This window comes from Anthonomus grandis, chromosome 17 (genome assembly GCF_022605725.1).
Source record: "Anthonomus grandis grandis chromosome 17, icAntGran1.3, whole genome shotgun sequence".
In the NCBI taxonomy this organism is placed as follows: domain Eukaryota; kingdom Metazoa; phylum Arthropoda; class Insecta; order Coleoptera; family Curculionidae; genus Anthonomus; species Anthonomus grandis.
The window spans coordinates 6,705,027-6,724,616 of NC_065562.1; the positions used below are offsets into that span (position 1 = coordinate 6,705,027).

Below are 19,590 nucleotides of genomic sequence, written 5' to 3' on the forward strand. Positions count from 1 at the left end.
GAATGCTTGTACACAAGATTTTGTTGTCTTACGTAATATAGCACATTTTCTTTCTTTCTTTCTTCTAAAAATACACAAAAACCTTAATATCAATTATTTATTACTTTTTTTTGGAAGAATGAGTTCTATAAGAAAAATACATTTCATTTTATTTTTCGATTTGAGAAAAATGAAGCAACTGCAACTTTTAGATATATTTTTTTCATTAAAACAAAATAAATCGAAAGTAATATAAAACTAGTGCTTGAGATTTCAGCCCTTTGGCTTAAAGACTTCCATACCCCGTGTTCGAATTATCAACTCAATTATTTATCGGCGTAATTTGAAGAGACCAGAAGAAATGCAAGCTAAGCAATCGAAAGGTCCGCGGCGAGACACTCGGTTTATTTTTCTTTCTTTTTCTAAGAACTGGTGTGTAGGCAAAGGGGGTTCGCGGTCGATTTTGTCACGTAGCACCGTTTTTGTGGTTGCGTTTCATATTTTATATAGTCGGTATAAATTAGACCTTAAAGCTAAACGGAGCCCTGGGTTCTTTTTAATTAAATGACGTAAAAGTGGTCAGAACTTTTTTGATTTAACACACTTAACGCAATACTACAAGTGGCACACAAGTGGTTGCATAAAAGTGCGTTTACGCGCAAAACACTCCGTCCCAGTAATTAGCTTAGAGACAATTAATTTTTAAGTATAACTATTTTGGTCAAGATAATATTCTTATACTGGTTAAATTCTATGTGCATTAGAGAAAAGCAGATAAAACAATTTTGTTAATTTTGTGTTTTGCCAGTCCGTAAATTGAATCATTTAGGAGTACACTTTTCTGGTTAAATCATAATAATAATTGTAAAAAAGATTGAATGTGGAACATAATACAAACGCAAATTTAACATGAGCTCAAGTGATCAGAATAATTTCTCTTTTTCAAGATGGACGCAGTCAGTTATATATTGCTAATTAAGTTGGCGTTAATCAATCAACAGTGCGGTTGTTAGGTACCAGGAAACAGTAGAGTACGACAAGCGAACAGAACCAGCCCGTAGATAATCGATATTTGATTCTGCAAGCTCTTTGTCGAGGACATGTAACAGCAACTCGACTCCAACCTGAGTTAGGTGCCACTCGAAATGTACGGATATCATCAGAACATTTCGAAACACATCCTGAGGCAATCTGCAATAAAGGTAAAAACACAGTGGAAGTCGGTTTCGAACTAAGATTGGAATATAAGTGATTGGGGTAATGTGCTCTTCATCGACGAATCAAGATTGATGAATACCTATTTACAGAAGATATTGTAATGGGCCAATATAGTTATTACACATAAATATTTTGTAAGCCAAAACTTTGCCTAACCAGACCGCGCGTCAGTGAAGGGTTCCTATAAATATAGAAATCCAAAAGTATGTGACTCAACCAGCCAACGCGCGACGTTAATGAACCATGAGAGAAAGGAGAGAGTCAGTCGAGCTCGAGTAATCGAGGGATGAAGACCAGTTGGTGTGATATTGAAGTTTTTGGAGGCCGATTGTATGTTCACCGTCGGCGAATTATTTAAATTACGAGACAGTTTTACCACTAACCAAAACTCTTTATTTTTACTCTCGATACGTGTTTCACTAACGACGTTAGCATCTTCGGGAGAAGATGTAACATGATGTAACTAATAGAGCGGAAAGAGCAATGAAGCATGGCCAAACAAATCTTAAACACTTACTAAACTATATATGTAATTGGCTATAAGGGATTGAACGGTTTATGGATTTTTACCTGGCAATAAGACTAATTAAACTAAATAATAAGAATTTTTATCTGTCAGACCTGGTAATGATATGAGACCAATTGTCTCCACTATAGGATTTCCAACTTACATTTCAAAGTTTTTAGTAAAACAGTTTGAGACATTGAAATTACCTTATGCATTCTACTAAATGTTGACGATCAGATAAAACAGATGTAAATAAATTATTTAAGGGCGTTAAAAACCATAATACTAGTAAAAATGTATCTATCTTCTTTTATATACCTCTTTGCTTCTTTTATACAGTGCAGCTCTTAATTGTCCCCCTCCCCTCTTATGTTTTGAATGCGTTTATATACAAATTTAAAATTTGGCACACATAATTAGCAACCAACATACTACTGTTTGGTCCCTAGCTCATTTTTCAAATCTTCAAAATGGCGGCGGGGTGCCATTTTAAAAAATATAAATAAACTAAAAGGGGAGGGTCATGCGATACATCGTATGAAAGCTCCCACTGAATGCTTTATGGTCCTAGATAATTAAGTAATTACTTCTACCCATAGCGAAATGCCTTTCAAAAACTTATTCTTCGCATTTTTATCTCTATTTAAAATAATTAAACTTTAGGTAACACAGAAATGTACAGGTACCACAGAACTATTTCACAGTGGCGAAGCGTACGAGTAGACAAGGTAGACACTGTCTACCCAAAATTATCCAGTTATTTGTCATTAATTTATCACGTAATTATTTCATGTAATTGTTGAATTAAAATTTAAAAAAAATAACACAGAACGTAGTTGCTATCCTTACTATTATTATATAGTATCTAAACATGATTAATCCGAAGGCGCACCCCGCCTGCCGCACCGATTAAGATAAAAATACAGTGCTGACACCCAATTAATGTATACGAGCCCCAGAAAGACACATTGATATTTGTCTTTCGAAATTTGGAGCATATCGAACCAAATACGCATCAAGCAGGCTACAGAGGTCCGGCCGCATTCAGCCTATTACGTATGCAAAAATTATTCGCGGGGAAGACATTCGAGCTTTTGTCTATCGAAGTCGACCAGCTATTTTATTATGCTGTTGAGGGTTATTGTTTATGGACACGCTTGATCTGGTCAGCCGCAATACATCTTCAGTTTTGTCTGCATTTGGTGGGGGCGCGTGCTATAGTAATTTAATAAGTATTTTTATTTTTGGGTGTATAGAAACGGTTTTTTAGTGGTTATTTATGAACGACTGTTCGATATTGGCAATTGTATTTTAGTTGTGTTTTTTTGTAAGTAGTATTTATTTTTATCTATCTATCTTTTTATGCTAGTAGTAATTATTTATTTCTTTTTTATATCACTACATAATTTTTCTCTTTGAGTTAATATTTCATGCGCTTTCATTCTGTATTTCATTAAAGTGAATAATATTGAAGACATATTTTTTTCTAATTAACGATTTTTATTGTTTGTCTACCCGAAAAAAAAGTTCACGCTTCGCCACTGCTATTTCACTATAAAAGATGTTGACAATGTACGCCATTAACTTCAAGACAGTAAAATAATCCATTGAAGTACTCTTCACTTAGATTTTGGACAGTGGGAATATCAATATTGCCATATGCATCATTATTCTTTAAGGTAGATCGAGGATAGATTCTGGCAGGGCGACGTAAAGAAAAGTCCAGAGGTGTAAGATTGGGCGACCTGGCTGGCCACTCAGTAGGCCCTCGACGACCAATCCACCGATTAGGATAAGTATTAGTAAAATATTCTCTTTTAACATTTCTGCTAAAGTAAGGCGGTGCCCCATCTTCTTAAAAAACTGTTTCCAACTCAAATTCATAAGGATTGTCCTCAATAATCTCAAAGATCAGTGGATGGTGTCCTGCCGCCATTTTGAAGTTTTGCAATATCAGCTAGGGACCAAAAAAAGTATTTGGCAAAGTAGCATGTGTGCCAAATTTCAAATTTGTATATAAACGCTTCAAAAGATAAGAGGGGGGAGGGACAATTTAGAGACCACGGTACAAATGTGAATATCTGTGGCTATGTTCGCTTATAACATAAGAACCATAATATTTACACACAGTTATTAGTTTTTACCCTCGGAAGATTATAGGCATAGTTTTATTCGCCAACTTGCTATTATTTTGCAATGAAAATTGGCTGTTCAACAATACAGAATGCTACCACGTGCGAACTACGTGAGTGAAATCGGTAAAGTGGAAAACTTATAATGACGTCTTAACCACCAAGTCACTTTTACATTATTGACAAATCCATGTATTTAGAGTAGAAATTGATTTAAATTAGTTACCTATAAGAATCGCATCAAGTCTGTCAAAATTCTTCGAAAAATCCGTGTAAATAACGTTTATCTGAGAATTAGGATTAATTCAATCAAAATTAAATTAGGAATAAAAATGAACAAGAAATTTGGTATAGGTAACTAATACAGTACTGATTGATCTTCCATTCAGAAAAACCTATTGATGAATTTAAATTTAATTTTTCAAGTATAGATAAAATATGTGAGTGAAAAGTACGTTCACAACATTTCGAAAAATTGATGGTTGGTCGATAATTTTGCAATATAATTTTAAACTATTTAAGTTAAATAATTTTAAAGACGGCAAAATATAAGGCTGAAACGACTAATTTTTTATCAAAAAGGAATAATATTTTCAGTCTTAAACCCACTACCAATCAAATTTATTAAATAAGAACGCAATGAGAGCGACTTGAAGTAAAGTAATGTTTTTAATTTATCCCATTCTAATAGCACTGAATTTGTAGTATTAAAAAAAACCTTATTTTTATGAATTTTAGGCATTCCGATAAACTCATACCCAAAATTTTCCAGTTTTTGGTTCAGTTATCCTATTCAAAACAGCATAGCAAAATGATAATAGATGTACCGAAAATTATACAACTCTGCGATGGTCTAATGGCTAGTGGACAAGATCCACAGACACACTGTATACCAGCGTTGGAGCCTATCGTTGAAGATATTTTTTTGCTGAGAAATCGGTAAGTGAACGTTTTATAAGAATTCTTGGAAGAAAAGAAGTAAAAAATAGTAAATATTTTACTAAAAAACACCCTGTAATTTTTTTTTGTAGGTAGTATTGTTAATTATTACCATAGATTTCTCCAGGGTGAAGTGCCATTATGCAAAGCAAAATAATAGGCGAAGAGTCCTGTTTACTTCACAATATTTATTTTAAAGATCCCGACGCGTTTCGTTTGTTAAAACATTGTCAAAGGAGAACTATGTTAGTAAAATATAAAAGGGTGTTATTAAACTGGTAAATTAATTAAAAACATAGTAAAACTTACATGATATTATAACAAAATGTCCATAAAAAGGTTAAAAAGAACGACACACACATAACATTACAATACATTAATTTAAAAACATCTTATCACATCGTATATTTACAAACAATAACGGATTTTGGGTCTTAAAAATTCCATATGGGTACCATATAATACACAGATATTTAATACTAGTACGAATAGATACATCTAGAATCAAACGCGGCTAGCAGAACATTTTAAAAAACAATAAATTTACAGGAACGTGGTAAACTACTATTTCTAGATTTTCTAATATATTAATTTTTTCCACCCAAAAGTTTTGAATTTATCTAACTGTCAATTCTTTTCAGTAGAGCTAAAATTCTTAGAAAATGGTCTTAAATAAAGCCCAAAAATATGTTATGATGAAAAAAGTATTACTTCATTATTGGTTGACATAAAAGTGGCTTTGGGTTCTGATATATGGAACTTGAATTAACAAATTCCATAAGAGGTTATTGTAGACAATTGATTAGCAAGATAGGCAAGTCAGATAAGTGATACGCAGAAAATTACAACAAAGATTCAAAAACACTTTTTTCAGTTAAACGAAAGATTAAAACTCATGACTTCGTTTTGAGGAAAGCAGATAAGGGCAATTGTTTGGTTATTCTAGATAAAAACGTCTATTAAAATAAAGTGTTAGATTTTATATCATCTAGCAAAAATTTTGAGAGGTTAATTAATGATCTTAATACGGCATATTATTATACTACCAATCTGAAAAAACTATTTATTTCTGAAAACAACACCTTCAAGAATTAATGAAAAATAAACCTTTAATTCCCATGAATTCAAAAACTCCTTTATTATATGGTATGATAAAAATTCACAAAAATAACTTTCCAATTAGACCACTTGTTAGTTTTATAACCTCAACTGCCTATTATTTAGCTATTTGGCTAAAATATTTCTTTGCCAGACAATTATCTTCTTGTCCTCTTTGACATAGTTAATCTTTTTGCCAGCATACCTAGAAACGAAGTAATAGCTATAATAGAAAATGGATTATATAAGCATTAAAATCTAACACCCAGAACCAAAACAGGAATTATTTCTCTGTTGCGTGCGTGCCTTAAATAACGGTTATGAGTACAAGCGACTTTGCGCGAACTATAAGTGGTTTCTATTTCATCTATTTTCGCACGATTTAAAGCGAATTTATTTGGCTCGACGGTACAGTCGGGCATCGATGCGAAGAATTGAAGAACCAGCCTCTACATTTTTTCGAGTATTACCGTATGACTTATGAGACGTACTCCTATATAATGAACGCAACGAAAGATGAAAATAATGAAACAATGTAACTTCAGAATATGTATTTTTCCATCTAAGAAGCTAACGGTAACATTAAGGTAGGCACTTATGTACTTATAGTTTATTACACCTAAACTAACACAACCTAAATTTTAAAGTTAGAAATTTGTGATATGTGTTGCTACACCGTAATTTGTTTGTCGCGATTCCTGCGATGCCGGATATTCCATGGTATAAAGCTGGGTATCACAACCTGGTGGATTGGTGTAGCGGGATTTTGAAGGCGAAGAGAATGGCGAAAATGGAGAAGGATCAGATGAGTGCGTAAATTGTGATAATGCCGGAGATGGGATAGGTTGAGGAGTGTATGAAACTTGGCTTGAACGCCTTGAGGAATTAATGGCAGACGACGAATTTCTTAAAAGGGCGAGCTGTAAGGGTTGAGTTGTTGAGTAAGATGCAACCTCATTAATTAGAACTTGTTGCAACTATGACTCCACTAAAGGCTTTCTTTCTGGTTTAACAATTCCAAGATGGGGTAATAATCCCATTAAAAAGTGATAATCATAGTCTTTTTGTTCATCCATTTCCACTCTTTTTTGCTTTAAAAAATTCAACTTCTTTGCTTTCAGTTCTAACATTCTATTTTGGAAGTTACAGGCTGGTTTATTACAGCGTGTTGGCTGCTTCTTGCCGACTTTTTTTTATAGTAATGCCTTTTGTATAGATTCCTTGCACTGAAAGGTAGTGCTTGTAGATGGTGCATTATGTATTACATCATCCTGGTGATCATCGATAAGAGTCGGTTTTTCAGACAGGTTAACTGATGGTTCTTCCTCACTGTCTTCCAATAAAGAATTTTCTTGGCTTTCAATAGGCAATGGAATATTTCCTGAAGATTGTGTGGGGGTTGTTTGGTCAGCAAAAAAAATATAAAATTTCAAAATAAGGTCAAGAAGAACCGTTTTTTTCGCCCCCCGCAGCACCGAATTGTTTTTGTTTCACAACTTTCTGATATTCCCGCCGAAATGAGTCTCGAAGTCCTTTCCATTTCGACTTTACCTCTTCAACAGAAGGTAAAAAAGGCTATAATGGGTTCTATGATGTATTTAAAAAATACATTATTTGGGCAGTATAATATGGGGTAGAATAATTCGAGCATCTATATTGCTCAATAAATAATAATTAGTATTATTATTGTATCGTAATAAATAATAACTAGTATAAATTATAAGTCTTTTAATTTGTTTCAGATTTCTCTCAGCTGGACTCTGGAGATTTCGTTTTCTAGCTTATTCTTTTTGAATGTCCTATAGTACGATAAGAAAAATCATATACGAAACCAATATGGAATAAGTTACAACTACATCACTTGCCACCTCCTACAAAGGAGTCGTTTTTTAAAAATTCCAAAGCATTTTATGATAAGTGGAATTTTCCAAATTGCATAGGATGCATTGACGGAAAACACATTCGTATTAAGTGTCCGAAAAAGCCAGGTTCTATGTTTTATCATTATAAGCAATACTTTTCTATAGTGCTACTAATGCAAATTATAAATTTGTCTGCATTAATGTGGGCGGTTTTGGAAAGTAAAGCGATGGTGGAACTTCAATGCACTTCATGCATCTTCAATATTAGGGCAGCAGAGAGATTTTTATTACCAGAAGATAAACTTCCAAATTCTGATGTGATGCTACCTTGCGCTTTATTAGGAGATGATGAGTACCCGTTAAAGTCATATTTAATGAAACCATTTTCCAAGCGATACTTATCGCATGAAGAAGAAATATTTAATTTTACAATGGTGCCGCAGAGTTATTGAATGCTGATTCGGAATAATGACATCAAAATAGAGACTACTAAACAAACCAATAGACTGTCATCCTGATAAAGTCGATTTAATAGTGAAAACCATTTGCTTATTACATAATATTATTATTGACAGGGAAGGTATCTGCCAATCTAATATATTGCAATCAGATTTCTGTTTACTACAGTCTAGATTTGACAATAGCGTTAATGGCATATGGTATATTTGTAAGTACAAAATCGTGGTGCGAATATTAAAGATACCCACCAAATGAAGATGTATAGGCGCCACCATTTTATATCGAACTTAGAATCTGTTTAAAAAAAGATATTATAGGTACTTACTGCTAAGGCTTTATTCAACTGCTACTCCTTCCCTTCGCGCAAACTCGTGCGTAGTCGCGCGAAGTCTCTTACACTGTAACCGTAGCTTTAATTTGGATTTCTTTAGGTTTAATGATAGATATTATAAAATTCGAAAAATTCATCCATTATCCCAAAGATGCTGGTCATACACTTTTATAAAAATACACGAAATACACACATATATAGATATACACGAAATCTGTGTGTTTTTACCTTTTATAAAAGGATATTATAGAATGTTGGATGTTTTACCAATGGGTTCTGGTTTGTCTCCCCCACTGGCTGATATCTTTATGTCAGGTTTTGAAGAAAAACTATTTAACACACAAAACAATCTTAACAACAAGATTTTAATATGGAGACGGTTTGTGGATGATATTTTTTTGATTTGGACATGCTCCAAAGCGGAATTGCAAGAATTTTACGTTTTTCTCAACTCTTTAAATCCGAAAATTCAATTAACGATGGAAATAAAGTGCAATAATAAATTAAATTTTTTAGATCTAACAATTAATAAGATGAGTAAGAGCTTACAATACTCCACATACAGAAAACCAACACAAACCGATAATGTAATTACTGCAAAATCAAACCATTTCTTTGGGCATAAACTGGCAGCTTTTCACGGATTATATTATACTCTTTACGATTCCTCTTTCACCTTTGGAATTCTTAAAAGAACAGAACACTATCTATCAGATTGCAATTAACAATGGATACAAAAAGTCTTTAATAGATAATTTAATTAGAAAAAAGTTCAATAAAGTATTACTTTAGTCTCTCTCCAATGACCCCCTTGATCAGACCATCCATCCTTTACCAACCTCCGAAATATATAAAAGTTCCCTTTATTGGTCCGATTTTTTTTAAGAATAGGTAATTTACTTAAGTCCATAGACAACAATATAAAAATTGTGTATAAGTCCTTTCAAAATATAAGAAGTCTTCGTTCAAAAATAAAAGACTTTGTAAACCCATTAGACGGCAGTGGCGTTTATCTTTTATCATGCGACTCTTCCAAATATGCTGCTCAAATCGGCAGAAATTTCAAATTAAGAATTAAAAAACATTTGAACTCTCGCTTAATGATAAAAGATCCGCCTTTGGAATGCACCTAAGAGAAACAGGTCATTCATTTAATACAGACGACAATTTCAAAGTTTTGCATAATCTAAATAAAAGCAAAAAAAAATTATTAGAAATATATTAGAAAATCTAGAAATAGCAAAACTAGAAATAAATACACAAGTTAATTGTCTGAACGAACGTATTAACGCCCACTATCGAGAAGCGGCCAAGATTGTAAATTTATTTAAGTAGTTTACCACATTCCTGTAAATTTACTGTTTTTTAAAATGTTCTGATAGCCGCGTTTCATTCTATTTGTCTCTATTTGTACTAGTATTAAATATCTGTGTATAATGTAGTACCTATATGGAATTTTTAAAAACCAAAATCCGTTATTGTTTGTAAACATACGGTGTGAGATGTTTTTAGATCAATATATTGTAATGTTATGTGTGTGCCGGTATTTTTAACCTTTTTATGGACATTTTGTTATAATATCATGGAAGTTTTGCTATGTTTTTAATTTATGTACTATTTGGGGGAAAACCCTGTTTATACTTGCAATAATGTAACAAACAAAATTAAGATTTTTATTTAGAAGTGACACATTTTGCCCTCTCCACTCACTGGTTAACGATCTTCTAACAAGAGCTGAGGGTCATAAAGGGACATTTAAACACAAACATACGAGAGATTTTAAGAAGGAAATTTAAAACATTTCAAAAAACTGAAAATGACAGAATAGACTAATATAAGAGTGCATAACAGACATCAAATTAGGGAAAGCCAAGAAAACTAAGAGATGAACCTCCGCCTTCTAAGACTTTGTCACAATTGCTGTTAGTGAAATTATTTGCTTCTGGGTTTGCACCAGGACGCCACATTCATTTTTTTATGTCTTTGAGAGCTTGTTAGAAAAACTTTGACGAGCGAGTACAGAATAATTGTTTATTTAATAATATTATCTCAATTTTATTCACAATAATTTAAACATCTTATAAATAGAAAAAATATTCAGTCCTCACCGAATATTTTTAGTTAAAAGTGTTCAGCCAATAAAATAAAAAACACTTATTTGAATCTCTTTTTTTTAATAACGAGTAACACAGCAACATCCATTTTTCAGAAAAGATTTAAGTCTAAAGGTGTTTTATTTTAAGGCCGTTAATGCGGAATCAGTAATTTTTCATTCTTCTTCAATTTAATAATAATATAATGCTTTATTGTTAAAAAAATTTACAATCCCTCGACTCGTCTCCCTCGACTTATTTATTAAACATTTAGTTAACTTAAAATTCCCTACATATTTCGGACACAGTGGTGTCCATCAGCAGGGGGTAAAAGGTTTAAAATTGGTAACAGGCAACAACAGAATGTAAACAAATAAAAATAAAAAATTAAAAACAATAATAATAAATAGAGGGTTTTTGATATGTAATCAAACCCTGGGCGTAGGAAGTGTGAAGAAAAAAGTCGTTGCATACAAGGCTCTCTCCAGCAAGTACAATATTAATGCTTTGCGAAATGAGGGAAAGAAAGGTATGGACTTTATTTCTAATGGCAGATGATTGTGCATTTTTTTCGCATTATACAGAATCGATTTTTTGACTAGCTCTGAGCGAGGGGTTGGAAGATAAAGATCATGCTTTGCGTTCCTGAGTGAGTAACTGTGAAGTGGCCCTTCTGAAGTGGTTGTAACGTGCTTACGGATTAAACAAATAGATTCAAATATGAATAAGGAAGGAAGTGTTGAATCTTTTAAAGAAATCCTGGCAGTGGGTTATACCGTTTAGCCCAAGTGAGTCCGTGAAGTGTCAAGAATTTTACTGAATCAACGACGTCAATAATAATAATAATACGTTTATTAGTTATCAAAATAATACATTATAAATTACATTTATTATACATAAGTCCTAATACTAATTAATTATATGGTAACTAACAGGCCATTAATTCAGACTTCCCGGACCATTTAATACAATAGTGCCTGAATTCTATTGAAGCCTAGGTATTGCCTAAAAATACTACAGGTTACATACACTTAATAATAAATTACATCACATAATCAACATTAAGTCATAAAGAAGAGCTTGAAGCAAAAGAAAAAACATCAATAGAGAAAGGATCTCTTCCACACTTAAAACTATCCTATAAAGAGACTCAAATAATTTATTCAGGTTGGTGTTGGAGATCATTCAACAAACAAAACAAAATTAATACCGAATCCGACATCAGAGCTGTATTTGACCACAGACCTAAGAACACAGATAAATATTCTCGTAGCGTATGATTTAACTTAGAAAGTGCCACTTCATTCTAAGCTTAAAAGTTAGTTCGGAGGAAGCCAACTGGCCAATCTTAAATTTATTTATATAATGAGCAATCGAATATGAAAAAGACTTTTAAATAATTCTTTATTGTGCGACAAAATAGTTAGAAGATCCTTCCGTCTAATGTAAAGATTATGCACACCCGTACGAAATTTGACTTTTTTTAAATAAATATGGAGGTGTTTTAAATTTAAGAATTTTATGGAAAAAACAGAGTCTTTGTTTATTTTATGAAAAAAACAAAGTCTCATCGGCATACTTAACCAGTTTGCTTCAGTTTTGTTATGAGATATGTGGTATCTCCTCCTTACACCATAAATAAGCCTTAGACAACAGTTTTGAAGCTTCTTAATTCTGGCCGCATCAGAATAATCTAGAAAGGGGCCATAGATGGTGTTACAAAAGTTTAATGGTGATAAAACCAACGAATCACATAGCAGTTGTTTAATTTTAGGGTTTAAAGAATGCCTGAGAGAAAATATAGACTTCAGAGCAGAATATCAATTTCTTAACTTAAAAGTGACATGTTCTTTAAATCTTAGTTTATTATCGATAACAAGCCCTAAATTTTTAGCAAATGTTTTAAACGATATAGTATTATTGTTTAAACGCAAACTTAAATTTTCCAAGATATATGCTCGGTGATTATCACTGCAGAAAAGAATGGCAATTGATTTAGTAGGGTTAATTTTTAAAAGCAGCTTTTGGGCCTTCAGATATAGCATATTTAAATCTTCATTAATAAATACATTGATTAGCATTAACTACCTCAGAACTTTCGAACGAAAAGTAAAGCTGCCTGTCATCTGCATAGCAATGATGTTTACAGTGTGTTAAATTATTAGTGATTTGTGATGTACACTACCGCTCAAAAATATTTGCCCACATATGACTGTTTTACAGTTATAACTAAAAATAATAAATCCATCAGTTATTCTTATGAAACGGTTTATTTATACCAAAATGAATATAAACAATACATTTTTCAATTAATTAAATTTAAGAAAATGAAATTTTAGATTCATCTACATGTCCACCTCGATTTTTAATGACAGCTTCACAGAGTTTCGGTAGTCTTCTAATTAATTTGTCCAAAGTTTCCTGAGGTATCTTGTGCCACTTTTCTTGGATGATCCTCCGCAAGTCTTCTTTTGATGTGGGGCATGATTTTCACACTTGTCTATCCAGTTCATCCCACAGTATTTGATAGGATTGAGTTCCGGTGATTGTGGGGGCCATACCATAACTTTCAGAAGATGTTGCCTTTGTAACTGACCTAAATATTGCTTGCACAATTTCGACGATCTTTCAATATGACGTCATTGTCATATTGAAATATGAAGTTTTCCCCAATTTTTCGAGTACCAGAAGGAAGTACATTGTCACTTAAAATTGTTTTGTAACCCTCTTTTCGAAGAATTCCCTCTATTCTAATGAGATCGCCCACTGCAGATCCTCCGAAGCAACCTCACACCATCACCGAACCACCACCGTGTTTAACTGAGGCCAGCGTCTCAGCGACCCTTTCATTGGCATAACGGCGAACAAAAACTCGCCTCTTCGTTTCAAAAACCTCGAATTTCGACTCGTCACTCCAGAGAACTTTCTTCCAGTCATCAATGGTCCATTCTTTGTGTGATTGGGCCCACTTAAGTCTTTTCTTCTTATTAACATCTTTCAGTAGCAGTTTTGATACAGCTAAAGGTCCTTTAAGACCAGCATTATAAAGTCGCCGTTTTACTGTCGAAACACTGGCCGCTTTTTTACGCTCCTTGTTGATTTTTGCTGTGATTTCAGGGGCGGTAAGGCGTCTATTGCGTTTGCTTGTAATTATAATATTTAAATCCTCCTTTGAACTTGTTGCCTTTGGCCTTCCCGATCGAAGTTGGTTGCTAATAGTCCCTTCTCTGGTGAATTTCCTAACATTATAATCGACAGTCCGCCTTGGAATTCCCAAATCCGTCGAAATTTCACGGTTAGTCTTTCCAGCCTTATGAAGTCCAATGATAATACCTTTTGTTTCTACCGATAACTCTTTTGTTTTAGCCATTTTAAAGAATGTTGAAAAAGCAGCAAAGAAACGGTGACAATCGTCAATAAGCAAGCGAAATTATTTACCAATGTTACACAAAATCAATTCTTGAAGACTAAACACCTTTAAATGTTTCAAATTTCATCGGAAACGAGCTGTAAACAGATTAGTTTTTTAGAAGAAGTGCATATTTTCACTACATTGTTTGTTATTTGCAAGACTATAATTTACAAAAGAGATACAATCTAAATATAGGTATAAAGATAAGATTTTTGTATCTAATTTAAAATATTAAAAAGAATACATAGTGGGCAAATGCTTTTGAGCGGTAGTGTATAAAGGGTATATAATAACGGGCCAAAACGCTACCTTGAGGCACTTCCAATGTGACAGCAAGTACATCAGATACTCTACCATGAAGTATAACCCTTTGCTTACGGTTAGATAAAAAAGATGCGACCAATGCTAAAGCTGAATTACCAAATCCGATATATTTCAATATACCTAATAACATCTCATGGTTTACCATGTCAAAAGCCTTTGTGTATTCTAGGAGTACCATAACTGTAGCCTGATTATTGTCAAGGGCCTTAAATATATCGTCACCTACTTGTGACAGAGCAGTGGCACAACTATAACCTCTACGGAATCCAGACTGATTCTCGTCTCTCCTCAGACTGTTTTGGTTCAAATATTCCAATATCGGGCTTTCCACAATCTTCTCCAGTGCCTGTGAGAATACTGGAATAGTGGTCTTATTTAGTATAAAAGATTGCAATGCAATTTTATATGCTAAAGCCTTAGTTTTTGGAAATGTTAAGGCACATGATATTAGAATCGCACCAACACTTTATAGTCAATAAGTCAATAGAAACGATACTATGGAGTGTTGTGTTGTCCGGATTGCTCCAAGTAAAACTGCTATCGTCCACGAAGAGACAAATTTTCCCGCTAATATTCAGGTTAGAAAGGTCGTTGATAAACAGCAGAAACAAAATAGGGCCTAAATCAGGTCCCTGAGGTACTCCATATTCAATTGGCTTGCAAGAAGACATCGTCGAATCAACCCTTACAAGCTGACTTCTGTTATTAAGATACGACTTAAGCCATTCAAGAGGCGTACCTCTGAATCCGTAATACTGTAACTTATTAATTTAAATGTTGTGATTTACACAATCAAATGCTTTTGAAAACTCAGGAGAGATTGTCGCTGTTGAATGGTGGTTGTTAAGGCTGAAGTACACATTATTAAAAACAGAAAACATAGCATCATTTGTGCATTAATTATTCAAAAATCCAAACTGATGAGGAGTGAGAATTTTGTATTTGGACAGAAACGATAGGAGCCTTTCTTTTAACTAATCGTTCAATGATTTTTGACAGCGTAGGGAGAAGTGCAATTGGGCGATAGTTCGAAGCTTTCTTCTTATCTCCTTCTTTATGTAAGGGAATAATTATCGCAGTCTTAAGACAGTTCTTTTTTAGCGTTAGTTCATCAGTTCCCGATAAGATTTGTTTTTAATGTCTTTAATTGTACTAAGTTCTGCTGTTACCATGGGTGTGAAGAAGAAACTATGCAAGTTTACATTAGAATTAGAAAGATATGACATTGGATTAATTGACAGGGTTATGGTACTCATTACATTTTTAGCCACATTTACAAAGTAATCATTTAGGCTGGTCGGTGAAGTGGAGATGTAGCTAGATGTGGGAGCCTTATTTCTTAAATCATTTACAATAGACCAAGTTTCTTTGGCAAGATTTCCAGAGTTAAGTTAAGTTTAGCCAACCTCCTATCATAATAAATGTCCTTGGCGGCCTTTATAGTCTTATGGTAAACTTTTCTGTAGAGTTTTACGTAATTAAGAAAGAAAGTGCTGTCTGAAAATTTTAGGTGGGATAATGAGCGCATGATTTTAGCTGATGTACGTAGACCTTTTGTGGTCCAAGGTTTATGTTTTTTAGATTTGACAGGCTTAAGAGGAAAGGATTTAAACGCTAAACTCGATAATGTTTTTATAAAGGAAGAGAATTCGGTATCAACATCTCCAGAGAGAACATTCCAGTCAGTTGTTAGGCAGAGGTTCTTGAAATTTAGAGAATTTTTGTTACAAAAAGTATGGCTCAATTTTCGCGAGGAATTTTTGCCTGTGCTTGACGACAACACAAAGTTTATCAATAGTGTTTCATGGTCAGAGACACCTGAACTTAAGACAGAATTGTCAATGAGTCCTGGACCGAAAGATGAAACTACATAATCTATGGTGCTGGAGCTAGTTTTAGAAGTTCCAGTTGGTGAGCTAATATGCATGACTATACCAAATGAGTCGAAAATCGACTGGAGAGATTCTTGAGCAGCACACACACTCGAGAAGTCAATGTTAAGATCGCCACATAAAATTAATTTGCTTTTTAAAGGTAGGGACTCAAGCAAGCTCAGTAATGTTTGAAAGAATATGTTTACGTCCGCGTCGGGAATTTTGTAAATACAAACAATATAGAGATTATAATTCTTATGATAGATAATAAACATTATTATGATACCTCCATGATATAAGTTACTTCTATTAAATCTAGCAATTGTTGTGTAATTTTTTAACAATAGTAACGTGAAATTTTTTAATGATATTAAATGCACTACTAGTAGAGTCACCCCGCGAAGTTTTAATGTAGAAAATCCGCGGGGCGATTTAAGTTCTTTTTGGAATAACGCTTTAATTTTGATAATACTGTACTGCAACTTTTTTGTATCTTAGGGCTCATCTCCTAGAGATGGAGACCCAAGTTTCAAAGTTCATCTTCCTTATCTTCAACTTTCGATCTACACTCCTTCTCTTGGCATTAGAATGTTTGCACCAACTTTCATTAAAATAAAATGTGTTGACTAGAGAAAATAAATATACTATTTTTAATTTTCAGTACCAATGCGACGGACGTGAAAGAATTAGAAACTACAAGAGAAGTAATACTTTCAATGCTTTTGCGGTTATTGGAATACAAAGAAGTAATAGACCTCGTAACGTTAGTACTGGAAGATAGCAAGTATTGCACCGACGACACTGAAAAATGGCTGCGATGGTCTGGCCAAGTTGCAAATATTTTTCTGCATATGTTGAAGTTAAACAAGATAAGAATTGACGATAGAAACTCATTTGTGTCACTAAGGAAATTTATTTTTGCATTAAATCCAAACGTGTTTAAGCCGTTAGATGATGTGGTTATTATGATTTTCCGGGAAGCACCTACTTCTGTAAGTTGACATTTGGAAATGTATGTATATCCATACTTGACTTTGACTAGCCTATTTTGTTTTATAAATTAAGATTAATGGCACAAGTTGCTAACTTTTAAAATTTTCGTTTGTTATTTCAAATAGCTTTAAAAAATATCGGGATTTTAGGAGTTTTTATGTCTTTAGGCATAGCAGTGGTTTTATACTCTATTTCAGAAGTGTATAGAGCAATAAACTGGGGAATTCCGTTCTGTTTGGCTACATTTCGTAGTAGTTCATAGGCGCAGGTACTTATAATATTTATGAATTTAATTTTCACGGATTAAATGCCTTTATTTTGAAAGAGATTAAATACTAAATAAATACTTTTAATCCTTTTGTATAGGTACCTATCTTTTAACGCTTGTCCTATCTTTTAACATGCAAAAATGGGGTCAGGTAATATATACAGACTATAAATACTTTTAAATCATATTTTAAACGTTAGTAGTCACTGCTACGCTGTAGTGTAATCACAATATTATTATCCCAATATTTAAAAAATGGAGGTATTCAGTCCAACGAAAAGATGTACTAAAAATTCTCCACTATCGCTGAGTGAAAAAGTTATTATTTTAAATGTACATGATTGCATAAAACACGATTACCCTAGTTTTACTGTGCAAGAAATTGTTGAAAAATGTTCTCGAATGAGTGGAATTGGAAAGTCCACCATTTTCAAATTGTTGCGGGAAAGAAAAGTAGCAGGTCAAGTGGAATCTCCCAAGCAAAAGCCAGGACGACCTACAAAAGTCCTTGATGAAAATGCTAAATGTATAATTCGAAGAAAAGTTCACTCTTTTTATTTTAAAAAGGAAATACCCACCCTAGACAAAATTTTAATGGAGCTTGGCCGAGATGACAGTATTCCGTTGATAAGTAGAAAACTTTTATGGAAAACTTTAAAAAATATGGATTTTGCCTGGGAAAAGCATAACCGCAAAGCACTTTTACTGGAGAGCGACGAAATTGTTTGTTGGAGACGACAATACTTGAGAAGTATCAAGCAGTACCGCAGGGAGCAAAAGAAAGTTTTTTATCTTGATGAGACGAGGATTAACGAAGGTTATATAGTCCAAAAAATGTGGCAAGACAAAAATATAACCAATGCTCGCCAAGCTTTCATAGAAGGCCTGTCTACGGGTATTAAAGTACCTTCGGGAAAAGGAAAAAGACTTATAATCACACATATTGGAAGCGAAGAGGGATTTTTAAAAGAAGGTCTGCTAACCTTTGAGTCGACTCGCACAGGAGATTACCATGAAGACATGAACTCAGACGTTTTCGAGGACTATTTTGGTGAAATGATAAAATTTCTTCCGGCTAATTCGGTGGTGGTTATGGATAACGCAAGCAATGGATATCATTCACGGCGAATAGAGAAGACGCCAACTTCAAGTTGGAGAAAGCAAGAAATTATCGATTGGCTGACTGCAAAAGGTATTGCGTTTGAAGCAAATTTGATAAAAAAAGAACTGCTGGCAATAGCAAACTTACACAAAACTCGTTTCATGAAATACGCCGTGGAAGATATAGCCGAAAAATATAATATAACTGTACTGCGCTTACCGCCATATCATTGCGAACTAAATCTTATAGAACTGATATGGGCGCAGGTAAAAGGATTGGTAGCAAGACAAAACACGACTTTTAAAATGAAAGATGTTAAGCTACTGTTTGATCAAGCCATTACGGAAGCGACACCAGAGAATTGGCGAAAAGCAGTCCAGCATGTAATTAAGCAAGAGGACAAAATGTGGGATCTTGACAACCTCATCGATCAGACAGTCGATCCTTTAATTATAATGTCAAGAGGTGATGACAGTTCGTCAGATGACGAAGAAGACTACAATCTATTATAATTTAAAATTGTTATACACTGTTCAAAAAGTGCCAGATCCAAAAGTGACATTTTCAACTGTTTTACTCTACATATTATGTTCAATAAATTTGTGAAAAAAATATATTATTCCATTTAAACAAAAGTAACTTTCTAAAATAAAATAGCATTTAAGTACATTAATTATAAGGTAAAAAACAAGTCCCAGTTGCACGCCTTTGGCGAACCGTTTTCAATGTTTATCAGTGGGTAACAATGGGCAAAACTCATAAATTGACCCAAAACCGGGTGGCACTACCTGCAATCAACGAAAAGAAAGAATTTTACATTGAAACTAATACCCAACTAAGGTAGTGGCATAAAATATTGGTGGATCACCAGGTACCACTTTTGCATACCTAATGAGGTTTTATTGCTCTACACACTTCTGAAATAGAGTATAGATAATAATATCCCATAACATTTTTATGACACTTGATATATTTCGCACACAACCTACGTCCAAAAA

The 19,590-nt window shown here is 33.5% G+C and overlaps 1 protein-coding gene across 1 annotated transcript in view; it reads left to right on the forward strand.

The window, feature by feature from the left end:
* Positions 1–19,590, forward strand: part of LOC126746626 (huntingtin-like) — a 157,491-nt gene that overhangs the window by 70,725 nt on the left and 67,176 nt on the right. Inside the window, exons 19-20 of the mRNA XM_050454956.1 lie at positions 4,576–4,776; positions 16,891–17,221. Coding sequence (XP_050310913.1) covers positions 4,576–4,776; positions 16,891–17,221 — 532 coding nt within the window. The remainder of the gene's footprint in view (positions 1–4,575; positions 4,777–16,890; positions 17,222–19,590) is intronic.